The sequence below is a fragment of the Pelodiscus sinensis genome, chromosome 22 (assembly GCF_049634645.1).
Source record: "Pelodiscus sinensis isolate JC-2024 chromosome 22, ASM4963464v1, whole genome shotgun sequence".
In the NCBI taxonomy this organism is placed as follows: Eukaryota; Metazoa; Chordata; order Testudines; family Trionychidae; genus Pelodiscus; species Pelodiscus sinensis.
In genome coordinates, this window is record NC_134732.1 from 21609905 (window position 1) to 21623414 (window position 13510).

The 13510-nt window shown below is 39.1% G+C and overlaps 1 protein-coding gene across 2 annotated transcripts in view; it reads left to right on the top strand.

Annotated features, from left to right (window-relative positions):
• The window catches only part of C5 (complement C5), a 66226-nt gene that overhangs the window by 47772 nt on the left and 4944 nt on the right, over positions 1-13510 (top strand). For both annotated transcript variants that reach the window (XM_025183489.2, XM_006120776.4), the window contains exons 26-38: positions 1654-1813; positions 4540-4635; positions 5036-5207; positions 6046-6251; positions 7991-8143; positions 8567-8629; positions 9386-9467; positions 9882-9933; positions 10614-10716; positions 12053-12127; positions 12551-12656; positions 12816-12902; positions 13291-13380. In XM_025183489.2, coding sequence (XP_025039274.2) covers positions 1654-1813; positions 4540-4635; positions 5036-5207; positions 6046-6251; positions 7991-8143; positions 8567-8629; positions 9386-9467; positions 9882-9933; positions 10614-10716; positions 12053-12127; positions 12551-12656; positions 12816-12902; positions 13291-13380 — 1445 coding nt within the window. The remainder of the gene's footprint in view (positions 1-1653; positions 1814-4539; positions 4636-5035; positions 5208-6045; positions 6252-7990; positions 8144-8566; positions 8630-9385; positions 9468-9881; positions 9934-10613; positions 10717-12052; positions 12128-12550; positions 12657-12815; positions 12903-13290; positions 13381-13510) is intronic.

The following is a 13510-nucleotide window of genomic DNA, read 5'->3' on the forward strand; positions in this document are numbered from 1 at the left end:
AATTAAACAGCCGGTCCATTTAATTTGGTATCTTGCCTCTCACAATGTCTATTTCCTGTTGGTTCAGGGAAGGATGGAAAATCTCCCGCAGTACTATTGTACATTGCTGTATTTAAGGAAAAATTACTTTCCTGTGTTCTAGAGATCAGCTAGCACATTGCAGCATGAGATTTGATTAACCTTATTTTAGGATGCTAATTTAAAAATACTGTTAATCACTGTCACAGGACGCCTCTGTGGCTACCTAATGTACCTCTCTGCCTGGTCAGCTCATGTGGCCTCACAGTCACAGACACACGTAGCAGGTTGTTACCTTTTCACCGCATGTGTATTTAATCCTTCCTTGCAAAGTATAACAGTGTACTGAAATCTTAATAGCAACAGGAGGTTTTCCTGCAGCCTTCACATCTCAGTCTAGTCTCATTGTCCAGCTATACTGGAAAAAGGAGAGGAGACAGTGCACAAGTTTAGGTTACAACTTTATTACAAATTTTCTGAATGTATCTGGCAGATAAAAGCATACGGGTACTTCCATGATCATTTCAATATATGCCTGGGGGCCTCCATCAGTTCCCCCCTTCTTCCCATCTTGGTCATAAATTAACCCACCTTATGAGGTCTTCCCCCTCAAATAAGGGTTAAAATGGGCTATAAAGGAGGGGGCATCCTGCCATTCCAGTCATAGGAACTCTGAACACTCCTGTGTCCATTCCTTGAAAAAGTACTTCCTTTAAATTCCTTATCAGTCCCTTTATCTGATCACAGTAGCTCTATGAGAACCTGCATTAGACATCCATTCCACATTTATATAATGAGTTGTGGTGTTACAATCTGTGGAATTCCATGTTTGCCTTTGCTAAATCCTCCTTGAACCCACTGTGGGGAAGATGAAAAACCCGTCACTCTGTCTTGGCCAATATGTCAGTGTGGGAAAAATTCCTTTCCAGCTCCCCAAAAAAGGAACAGCTAGTGCAGTGCCTACGGCAGATCCTGACCAAACCTGGTATTTCGCTACTTCTTGGGGGGGGAGGGTGGGTGCTTTTCCAACCAGTTCAAGTAAAAGAGGATTTTCCCTGTCTGGCTCCTGTATAAATCCATCCTCTAGAAGAGATTGGGTGAGTATCCCCACTGACCTGCTCTGTGGCTGCTGTAAAAAATGCTCTTCATTTCTCTGTTTCTTAAAGAGGTAGATGCCTTTCCCCAACAATCCCCTTCCTCTGCCCTCATTTAAAGTGCAGAGCAGTCACCCCCAAGAGTTCCTTCTGAGTTCCCCCTTGCTTCCTGATTCTTCTACTTCCATCCTCCCATCGTTAGCCCGGTGATTGCAGGTGCTCATAACCCCCCAACAGAAAGTGTTTAATTGCTCATAACTGATCCTGCCATCTTTTTCATGCTGTAGCCACATCAGTGACCATGGTGTGAATATCAGTGCTTTGTCACAGTCATACAGTTGTCCAGCCATTCTGAAAAGTTTGCAACAAGATTTAATTGACCCATGACAACATTCAGTAAACCTAAATCTTGAGTAATGCATGTTCGTTCCTAAATAGGCTATTGGCACTCTCTATCTATCTTGGCATTTAAAACAGCACCCCAAAAAATCACCACGCACATTGAACAAAACTTCTATATTTTTCTCAATTTTATTCACAGGTTGACAGCTTTTACCTTAAGGATATTTGGACAAGTTAGTCGGTACATTACTCTGGATCAAATTTCTGTTTGTAATTCACTGATGTGGCTGATTGAAAAATGTCAAGTACAAGATGGGTCATTCAAAGAACTTTCTAGTTATCAGGCAGTAAAACTGCAGGTATGATGAATGAACATATGTTTTATTTGTGCATTTATTAATGAAGGTGCCAGAAGGTACTCTGTTATTTGCCACAGATTATACACAAAGTATGTAATGCTATGCTGAATTAGAGGTTCACAGATATTTTTGCTATAACTCATTCAGTTCTAATACATGTTCACACTTGTTTGGGTATACTGAAAGAAGGATACAGACACTTGGTATGGATTTTAATTGGGCTGCAACTTTATTATATAGCTCTCCATGACTATTTGGCAGATAAACTGTACAGTGCAGGCAAATCCATGTTTATTCAAATCACTACCTGGAACTTCCACCAGCCCCACTTTTTCCTAATGTCCAACCTAAACCTCCCTTGCTGCAGTTTAAGCCCATTGCTTCTTGTTCTATCCTCAGAGGCCAAGATGAACAAGTTTTCTCCCTCCTCCTTATGACACCCTTTTAAATACCTGAAAACTGCTATCATGTCCCCCCTCAACCTTCTCTCTTCTAAACTAAACAAACCCAATTCTTTCAGTCTTCCTTCATAGGTCATGTTTTCTAGACCTTTAAGCATGCCTGTTGCTCTTCTCTGGACCCTCTCCAATTTCTCCACATCCTTCTTGAAATGCGGTGCTCAGAACTGGACACAATACTCCAACTGAGGCCTAACCAGTGCAGAGTAGAACGGGAGAATGACTTCTCATGTCTTGCTCACAACACACCTGTTAATGCATCCCAGAATCATGTTTACTTTTTTTTGCAACAGCATCACACTGCTGACTAAGATTCAGCTTGTGATCCACTATAACCCCTAGATCCCTTTCTGCCATACTCCTTCCTAGGCAGTTGCTTCCCATTCTGTATGTGTGAAACTGATTGATCCTTCCTAAATGGAGCACTTTGCATTTGTCTTTATTAAACTTCATTCTGTTTACCTCAGACCATTTCTCCAATTTGTCCAGATCATTTTGAATTGTGACCCTATCCTCCAGAGCAGTCACAACCCCTCCCAGCTTGGTATCATCTGCAAACTTAATAAGTGTACTTTCTATGCCAATATCTAAATCGTTGATGAAGATTTGAACAGAGCCTGTCCCAAAACAGACCCCTGCGGAACCCCACTTGATATACCTTTCCAGCAGGATTGTGAACCATTAATAACTACTCTCCGAGTATGGTTATCCAGCCAGTTATGCACCCACCTTATAGTAGCCCCATCTAAGTTGTATTTGTCTAGTTTGTTGATAAGAATATCATGCGAGACCGTATCAGACACCTTACTAAAGTCTAGATATACCACATCCACCGCTTCTCCCTTATCCACAAGACTCGTTATCCTATCAAAGAAAGCTATCAGATTGGTTTGACATGATTTGGCTTGACATGATTTGTTCTTTACAAATCCATGCTGGCTGTCCCCAATCTCTCTTCCCTGTTTCTTTATCTAGTACCTTCTTTTAAGTCCTTTACCAGACCATTTACAAAATAAGTTGTGACATATAGTCTACCTTTTTTTTCTTACCAGAATAGACCTCCCTGACATCCATTATGGGGAAGGTAAAAAAATCTCATTCCATCAAACACATCTGGTATTGTATGAAAAATTCCTTCCCAGTCCTCCTTAAAAAGGAGCAATTGCATAATGCCCATTGCAGGTCCTAACCCAACCTGATGGTCATCTCTACTAGGGAAGGGAGGTTGGGTATTGTCTTGCAATTTTATGCCCTTTGGACCTCTCATTCCTGGGGTTGATTCAGCGCTGCAAAGCTGACCATTATTCACCTTTTTGCAGCACTCTCTGACCTCATTTCTCCTCCCATCCAGCCAAAAAGCAGAGCCATCCTCCTTATAGGGTTGCCAGATGGTTTAACCAAAAATACCGCCCCCACTTCCTCCCCCCCCAAAAAAACACCAGGAAAAAAATTCTTTTGAGGGGAAAAAAAAGGGGGGGGGGGAATACCAAAGTTGTTGAGGAAAAAAAAGGACCCTGACAGCAGTTATTTTAAGTTAAAAAATCAGCATCGTCCCTTAAAGAAGAGGCTTTTTTTTGCCGGTGGCCATTTTGTTTTTCTTTCCAGTCACAAACCAGGTAAGTGGGGATGGGCGGGCATCTGGGGGGACCAGGGGCTGGGCCTGGTTGCTGAGTGTGTCCAAGGGTTGCCAGGTGTCGGGTATTTTTGTTTCATGGCAGGGAAAAAAATCAGAAAATATTGGACATTTTAGGTATTTTCTGATTTTTTTATCGGACAAGAGGCAAAAATACTGGACTCTCCGAGTCAGTACCGGATACCTGGCAACTCTACCTCCTTTGGCAAGCTCAGACAACATCTGCTCCACTTGAATTTTGGTGCAGTCATTCTCTACTTCTGAAATCACTTTTACTGTAGCATATCCTTAGAAACATTATATTTTTCAGCTACAGATACCTGCATGTCACTTCTTAGATGTTGTGAAAGCAACCTGTATTTTGCCTTTTTCTAATCATGATATAAAAGTTATGAAAAAAGTATTGGCTTGTCAGTACTTCTGTATGTATTTTTGTCTAGTCTGTTTGTATTTTCAAATATATTAAACTTTTTACAAAGGAAGACTTCTTTTCAGTATAAACATAAATTTGCTATTAGGCTGATACTACTTACAGAAATTTGTCTTCAGTTCCTCACCTAAACTGTAAGATATTCTTTTCATCAATTGAATGAATTGTTTCTAACGATCTTTATTATCATATTGGGATTTTTTAGGGCACTTTGCCTAAAGAAGCCAAAGAAAAAACTTTGTATATCACAGCTTTTTCTGTTATTGGACTTGCAAAGGCGATTCACTTGTGCCCAACACAGGTATGTAACTTTCATTTCTCTAACAATGCCCCCAGGCAATCATGTTCCCAGCTTCTGGGTTCTTTTGTCCTTAGATTCTCCACTTCTCCTTCATCCTTCCCCCGCCTTGACCTAGAGGCAAATCAAGATTGATCTTGAGCATCTCTGATTCTCAAACCAACCCATCCACAACCCAAAGTTCTTTTCTTTTATCATGAGAGTTACTTGCAGTGTCAAGTGTTTATATATATGGAGTGGTATAGCCTTTAGTGAGCCACATGATGATACAGCTTCCAAAATAAGCAGAACAACAACCCTTATAATTTACCTGGGGATTTGGTTGTAGAAGGTACTGTATAAATACCTAATGTTTTAGTTGTGTATCCTTCCAGTGCATATAACCTCCTATTCACTTTTTCAGAAAATCCAAGAAGCTAAAAATGCAGCAGCAGATTATTTGCAGAAAAATGTGGAAGCTGCCCAGAGCACATTTACCTTGGCAATAGCTACTTATGCGTTAGCTCTCATAGATGCAAACCATCCTTCTACACGCTTAGCCTTCTCTACACTGAAGAAGGAAGCTCTTGTAAAAGGTATAACTCAGTAAACTCTCTTCATCTTAAAGAACCGGTTAATGCAGTTGATGGTCTGTAGGTAAGTGAGCAAAGTTTGCTGCACAGATGAACTTGACCATAAAGATTCTTTCAGATGAAATTGAAATGTTCAATAAGTTGTAGTACGTATTTTGTTTCTTTAAAAATTAATATAACCATAGTTTCTATCTCCTTTCAAGAAATTCAGTGTGGGGGTTTTACTGAATAGCGTAAAAGCACATAGATGACTGTTATAGAGATTTCTATTTACATGATATTAGGGCTGCTGTAACAAAATAATGGGATGCAGAGAGGAGTTAGAGGAACAATTTTCTTGCCCTGTAGTTCTCACTAGCATTCAGAATGCACAATTCCATTCCACTATACGTTGCTGATCTTAACATTTCTTTTAATATTTAGTCTCTATTAATGTGTATAGCTTATAAGTATAAAACATGAAAATGAATGGTAGTATGGTTAAAAATCACCTTTTACTGGTTTGTAAACACCCTTAAATTAATACATCAAACCTCTCTCCCAAGATCAACAAAACATAAATCTACCACTGTCTGTTTCACAATGAAGGGAGTAACAAAGGAAAAGCCGCTACTTTTCCTATTAAATAGTAACATTGTGTTTTGCACAAGTCAGGTTATATTCAGAGGTTAAAATAACTTTTGGGCATAAGGGGAACACAACTATAAAAGCAGAGAGAGAGCTCCTTTTCTCCCTGAAGGGTAAGCAGTATTCCCGCTCCTCAGCTTGATTTGTGTGGTGAGAGTTCTCCCTCCTGTTGCAATCTACTTTAATCCCTGCTAATATTTTATTACTCTCCTAGGTGACCCTCCTGTTTATCGTTTTTGGAAGGATACTTCCACTAAACTAGATAAATATGTTCCTAATTCTGGCACTGCACAGATTGTTGAAACCACTGCTTATGCCTTGCTGACCACTGTGCTGGGTGGGGACAAAGCCTATGCTAATCCAGTTGTCAGATGGCTGTCTGAAGAGCAAAGATATGGTGGTGGATTTTATTCCACTCAGGTGTGTTTTTAAAGTTTCTCTGTCATTCTTCAGATGATGAACTCAGAGAAGCATTAGCAGCATAATACATGGGCCAAACTGGTTATTTGTGTGTCTTGTATGTTGGGTGAGAATCAAAGGAATTTAATAACATGACCTTCAGCTACAGGAATATTACTTCCTTAGCAGCACAAGTAGTACACGAGCTGTGTTCCCTCTAAACTGCAGGGCAGCACAGTTTCACAAGTGATTAATTAACCCTGCCCAGTCAGCTCCTTGCATGGAACCCCAAGCCTCTGACTGGGCAGGACAGATTAATCACCTATGAAGCTGTGCTGCCATGCAGTTTAGCGGGAGTGACTCGTGTATCTGTAGGCTTGCTCCATTGACTTTAGATACAGACAGATGAAAAAAAACTACCAGGAAAAAACTCATTTCTACAAAAACAATCTATTTTGTGACACAATTTATCACCGATTTTCATAAAAATGAAAAGCAGTAGTTATAGGTGGAGAACTCTTTGTATTAAATATAGCAAATTAACTTGCTCATATGTGGGGGGGTTTTAAATAGTGGCGTTTCAGTGTTTTCCCATAGGCTTGCTGACAAAATGTCTCCTTTGACCAAATTTGCTAATGCTTGCAAATGTTCTGTTTTTGCAAATAAAAAAAAAACTATGAAGTAAAAACTGATAATACAGTAGTTTTTGCACAACAATAGTTGTATTTATTTATTTATTTAATCTGTTTCCAGCTGCTCTTATTTACAAATTTTTAAGAAAACAATACATTACATAAACATGTCCACAAATGTACTGCTAAATATCATATCATTTTATTAGGAGGATAATAAAGCACTAAAGGTTGAACCTTTCTAGTCCGGCATCCTAGGGACCTGACCAGTGCCAAACCAGAGAATTTGTGGAACCATGGGAAGTTAATATTATCTAGCAGCATTACCAGTACTTCCACTGCTTAGTGCACTCTTAGGAGTGAATTAGATCTATACAACAGCCCAGAACAGTGAGAGCCAGGACTCCTATCTGTAAACAAACATAATGGGACCATGGAAAACTTGGCCGCACACATGATATGTGGACAGCCAGGTAACTAAAATCATTCTGGAGCACAGATGTTGCCAGACTGGAGAATGCTGAACTAGAGAGGTTCAACCTGTATTAAACTGCTGAGCTGGTTCACATTATCTGTCTTAGTAAATAAGGGTATGTTTACACTGCCACCGTAGTTCGAGCTAGGGTGGCTAATGTAGGCATTCGAAGTTGCAAATGAAGCCTGGGATTTAAATATCCCGGGCTTCATTTGCATCTTGCCGGGCGTCGCCATTTTTAAATCCCCGTTAGTGCAGACTCCGTGCCTGCGGCTACACGCAGCACGGAGTAGGTAGTTCGAATTAGGCTCTCTAATTTGAACTACCGTTACTCCTCATGGAATGAGGTGCACCAGTAGTTCAAATTAGAGAGCCTAATTCGAACTACCTACTCCGTGCCGCGTGTAGCCGCGGGCAAGGAGTCCGCACTAACGGGGATTTAAAAATGACGGCACCCGGCAAGATGCAAATGAAGCCCGGGATATTTAAATCCCGGGCTTCATTTGCAACTTCGAATGCCTACATTAGCCACCCTAGCTCAAACTACGGTGGCAGTGTAGACATACCCTAAGTGTCTGAGTAAAATATTTAATAATCAATTTTATTACAGTTTTGTTTCCATTCCAACAGTAATTTTTTCTGATTTTTGACAGGACACAATTAATGCCCTTGAAGCTTTGACAGAATATTCCCTTCTAACTCAACGTCTTTCACTGAACATGGATGTCAAAGTGTCTTACAAGAATTATGGAGATCTTCAGCACTATAAACTGACAGAAGAAAATTACTTAGGAAGGCCTCTGAAAGTGAGTGAATAGATTTACCTTAGAAAAGTGAAAACAAGTCTTATTAATAACTTACAAAATTTCCTTTTAGAAAGAAATAAAGTCTAGACATATTTTAAAGAAAGAAAATGGGTCTATGAAAAATACCATTTGATTAACTGTTGTCTTCACTTGCTAAGATTTATTTGATGCTCTGATTCAAGACCTCATCCTGGGAACACTTATGCACATGAGTAGTCTCACTGAATTCAGCAGGACAACACATATTGTAAAGTTGCATGTGTAAAAAGTGGAGTTGGCCCTTAGCTTATAATCAGAAATATAAAAAAAGATCATCTGATCCATGTGACTTCTACCTGTTTGACTGCTAATTGTAGTATGTTAACTATGACTTTCTAAATGTTTATACTCAATGTCAAATCGTATTTATGTTTACATCTTTAGATACCTTTGAATGATGACATATATGTAAGCACTGGAAGTAGCACTGGCTTAGCAACAGTAAATGTAAGTGCTTAAGAAAACAATTTTTAATAAACAATTTTTTTCCATATGGCCCATGAAAGGTTTCCTCTGCGTTCCCACTACTGTTACTACATTTCTGGACCAAAGTGGCAGACGCTATTTGGGATGTATTTAGCTCATATTTAAGAAGGTGCAGCTCCATTTGAAATCGCTAGCTACTCTTGCTTTTATGCCAACTCAACTCATTATAACTATAATTCCATCACTATATGGCCTTCAGGAAATGTATTTTCCCATCACAATGCTCTCCTTTCACAAGAGTTTTCTTCATTTTACAGTTGACTAGAATCACTACCAGTAAAGACTGTATCCTTTTATCCTCCCTCTGCCCTCAGGTGTATTAGTGATTGACTTCCTTTACCTTTGTGATCGGCTGTTCAAGCACTGGTCATATGATGGAAGTTCCTTCTGCAGTAGACAAGCCACCTGTTTCATAGGTTAGGTCTTTAACTCAACATCAGAAAGTCTCCTTTGGTTGCAGCATAGAGCTTTGATTTCATAGGGCCGTCTCTGGATGCTGAAACAACCGAAGCTTATCTATGTGTGGTCAGGTTTGTGACCCTGCCAAACCTAGTTTCCAAGTTTCAAATGAGCCCCCGGACACGGTTGTCTAATTCTGCATATGACTGTCTGCCTTTGTCTGATCATCTCCAAATGTGAACACCCTTGTATCAATTTTGAGAATTGTTTGCTGAGCATATTTTCTGTTAATTGTCTGTTTTATTTGTACATTTATAGATGAGGACGGTGTATTATAAATTCAGTACTTCTGAGGAGTCATGTAACTTTGAGTTGAAGATTAATGTATTGACAGATGAAGGTAAAGAGTTAGTGGTGATTTTTAAATCAGGTTTTTATTTTTTAAATTAATCGGGTCTGTACAGGAAAATGCATCTTGATTAACAAAATTGTCAATATTATCCTGGGCACATAATTTTACCTCCAACCTAATCAATTTTTATACCATTGTAGCTGTTAATTTAATAGTCCACAACTGTTATCGTGCAGACAAAGGATCAAGGATGGGGTCTGTGGGGTTCAATTCTGCAAGTGCTGTGCCTTTAATCACTTACAACATGGGTTCGCTTTAAAATTGTCTGAAAAAAATTCTGAAACATATTTGTCTCCTGGATATGAAAATATTTAATGAGAACCAATTCATATAAGTATGCTATGCACTGGACAGCTGCTGCTGAAGATCTGTAAATTACCTGTTCTATTTAACATACAAAAGGTGAAAGAAGACAAGATGATGACCAACCTACACGTTTAGAGGCCTGTGCAAAGTAAGTACAGTTGATTTTTCAGTGTCATATCTGAGCATTTTAATACTTTATATGTGTGTAGGTATCTTTTCAGTTTAATTCAAATTCTAAACTTCCTGGGTTCTTAGCTCTGCACTACTCAGGATTCTTTGCACAGGAGTGAAATTTCCAGCTGGTACTTAAGCCATTGGAGAAGTGCCAAGGTTACTGTGTAGAGGTTACTTGTGCATTTTCTGAATGTTCCAAACCATAGCCTTAATTTACTTAGCACACACACTTAAAATTAATTTCCCTCGCTTTTGAAAAACAAAATTAGAAGGAAAAAAAGATTAAAACATTCATTCTCCACTTGCTAATAGTTGCTACCTTTTGTTATTAATTCTGTGACCGCGGTTTCCCTCTTTCTATGTGCCTGGGTATAAGCACGTGCAAGATCAGGTCAAAGAATGTAAAGGCTTTCGGGGCTACGGACACCTTTAATTTTATGTTTGGAATGACCATCTGCTCACTACTCTTATGTAAATAATAATTTATAATCTCTACTGATTATATTGGTGTAAATCTGGAATAAGTTAGGTGAAGTTATTATGAATTTACACTGGCATAAGTGTGATCACAATTTGTCTAGAGACTTTTCTGAGGCCCATGCTGTAAGCTCTGAGTTTTGATTCTATCTAGATTTAATTTTTTGTCCATTTTAGGTACAAACCTAGTGCAAGAGAACCACAATCAGGGTCTTCCCATGCAGTGATGGATATAACTTTGGTTAGCGGACTGGAGGCTAATACGGAAGATTTATCCACTGTAAATATTAAAGAACATTTTACCTTTACCTATAGTATTTATAGTATATATATTTTTGGGTAGTAGCGCAGATTTTCAATATTGTCTCTATCTTATTGCAAATCATTTTTCTCATACTAATTGAAATAGTGTACTTGAGTCTAGCATCCATCCACTTCAGTCGATGAGAGTCAATGCCTAGAGAAATGGGTGACAAATACGAAGTTTGGGTCTCGACTCAGACTTCATCAAAGTTCAAAATGTTGAGATTCATAGTTTGTTTTGGTACATCACTAATTATTATTGTTTTTATCATAGAATCATAGAATACTAGGACTGGAAGTGACCTCGAGAGGTCATCGAGTCAAGTCCCCTGCACTCATGGCAGGACCAAATACTGTCTAGACCATCCCTGATAGACATTTATCTAACCTACTCTTAAATATCTCCAGAGACGGAGATTCCACAACCTCTCTGGTTAATTTATTCCAGTGTTTGGCCACCCTGACAGTTAGGAACTTTTTCCTAATGTCCAACCTAAACCTCCCTTGCTGCAGTTTAAGCCCATTGCTTCTTGTTCTATCCCCAGAGACCAAGATGAACAAGTTTTCTCCCTCCTCCTTATGACACCCTTTTAGAGATCTGAAAACTGCTATCATGTCCCGCCTCAATCTTCTCTTTTCTAAACTAAACAAACCTATTTCCTTCAGCCTTCCCTCATAGGTCATGTTCTCTAGACCTTTAATCATTCTTGTTGCTCTTCTCTGGACCCTCTCCAATTTCTCCACATCTTTCTTGAGATGCGGTGCCCAGAACTGGACACAATACTCCAACTGAGGCCTAACCAGCGCAGAGTAGAGTGGAAGAATGACTTCTCGTGTCTTGCTCACAACACACCTGTTAATGCATCCCAGAATCATGTTTGCTTTCTTTGCAACAGCATCACACTGCTGACTCATATTCAGCTTGTGATCCACTATGACCCCTAGATCCCTTTCTGACGTACTCCTTCCCAGACAGTCGCTTCCCGTTCTATATGTATGAAACTGATTGTTCCTTCCTAAGTGGAGCACTTTCATTTGTCTTTATTAAACTTCATCCTATTTACCTCAGACCATTTCTCCAATCTGTCCAGTTTATATTTTTATCCCTGAGGATGAAAGAACACTTCCCTTAAAGTGTGTAATTGTTCATGACTAGGATCACATGGCAACACTAAAATAACTAAAGAGCCACTTGTAGAAAACATTCTACTCCTCAAAACCATGCTAAACCCATTAAACAAAAAACTTTTATGCATGACCATTTAAAATATTTTAAATTATCTGACAGAAACCTTTCTCTTTTTTCCCTCTAGCTTGCAAGTGGAGTTGATCAGGTGATAACAAATTATGAGATAAAAGATGGGCATATTGTTCTACAAATAGACTCGGTAGATCTTTTTTTATTTCTTATGATTATTTGCAACCAGCAGCACTATTTTATATTTTTGGTAATACAGGCAGTCCCCGGGTTACATGGATCCGACTTACATCGGATCCCTACTTACAAACGGGTTGAGGCAACCCAGCACTAGCTGCTTCCCCCCAGCAGACCAGGGAGACGCAGAGCAGCTTTTCTCAGCAGACACCTCAGCTTGAGAATAAAGGACTGAGGGAAGTGAGGTGTGGGAGAATAAAACTGAGCTCTGGAGAAATGTTTGGCTAGAGTTTCCCCTACAATATGTACCAGTTCCGACTTACATACAAATTCAACTTAAGAACAAACCTACAGTCCCTATCTTGTACGTAACCCGGGGACTGCCTGTACAGTGCTTCCTTTTGGAGTTTCTCTAATTAGTGCATTCTTCAAACAGGTGCCGGCTAGTAAATTCCTGTGTGTTGCATTCCGAGTAGGGGAGATTTACCGTGTTGGAATGCGGAGCCCTGCCACATTCACTGTGTTTGAATATCATGCACCAGGTATGTGTTCTAGTTTTCAAATTCAGGTATTTTGCTCTTAGAAGTTTCTTAAGAAACTAACAGCGTCTCCCTTTTCCCTAACTTTTAACCTATGTTATCTGGATGAAGAGGTATGGATGGTATATACATGTACTTATTTTTTCTTGTTCAATTCTGTAGATAAACAGTGCTCCATGTTTTATAACCCTTATGGAAATGACAAACTTCTGAGATTGTGTGAAGGAGCTGAGTGCAAATGCATGGAAGGTAAACATTGTTAAAATTGCCATTCTGCTGCAGTTAGTTGGAGAACACAGCTTAATGCTTCGGGATCCTTGTAGATGAGAACTTTTATATAGCAGTGAAGGAGCTATGTATTCTACTTTAGAACAGCACGTGTTGCCTTTGAAATAAATTAAAGGTTCATTACATTCTAAATGTAAAAAAAAGATGTGTGGAATTTAGCTCCATGATTCATTGACTTCAGTTCTGTTGACTAAATGGGAATTGAGTAGCTTACCTCCATTGGTGCTATTTGGAAATGTGCTTCTGTGTTAGATTACCATGAGCAAATAGAAATTAATTGTACTTTAACAGAAAGCTTGTGCTGATATTGCTTTTTAATGGTAATGACCTATTTTTTCAATAAACATAGGGGAATGCAGCCAAATGCAAAAGAAATTAGATCTGACAATAACTGCTGATAGGAGGAGAGACGCTGCATGCCAGAAAAGCATTGCATATGGTAAGATTTGAATGATCAGTACTTATTACTTTGAAAAACAAATGAGCACAAATGTGTTTGAGTGATGATGAAATGCTACTTAGTGCACCTTTTATATTTTAAAATATGTTGTTTTGAGAAATGCATCACA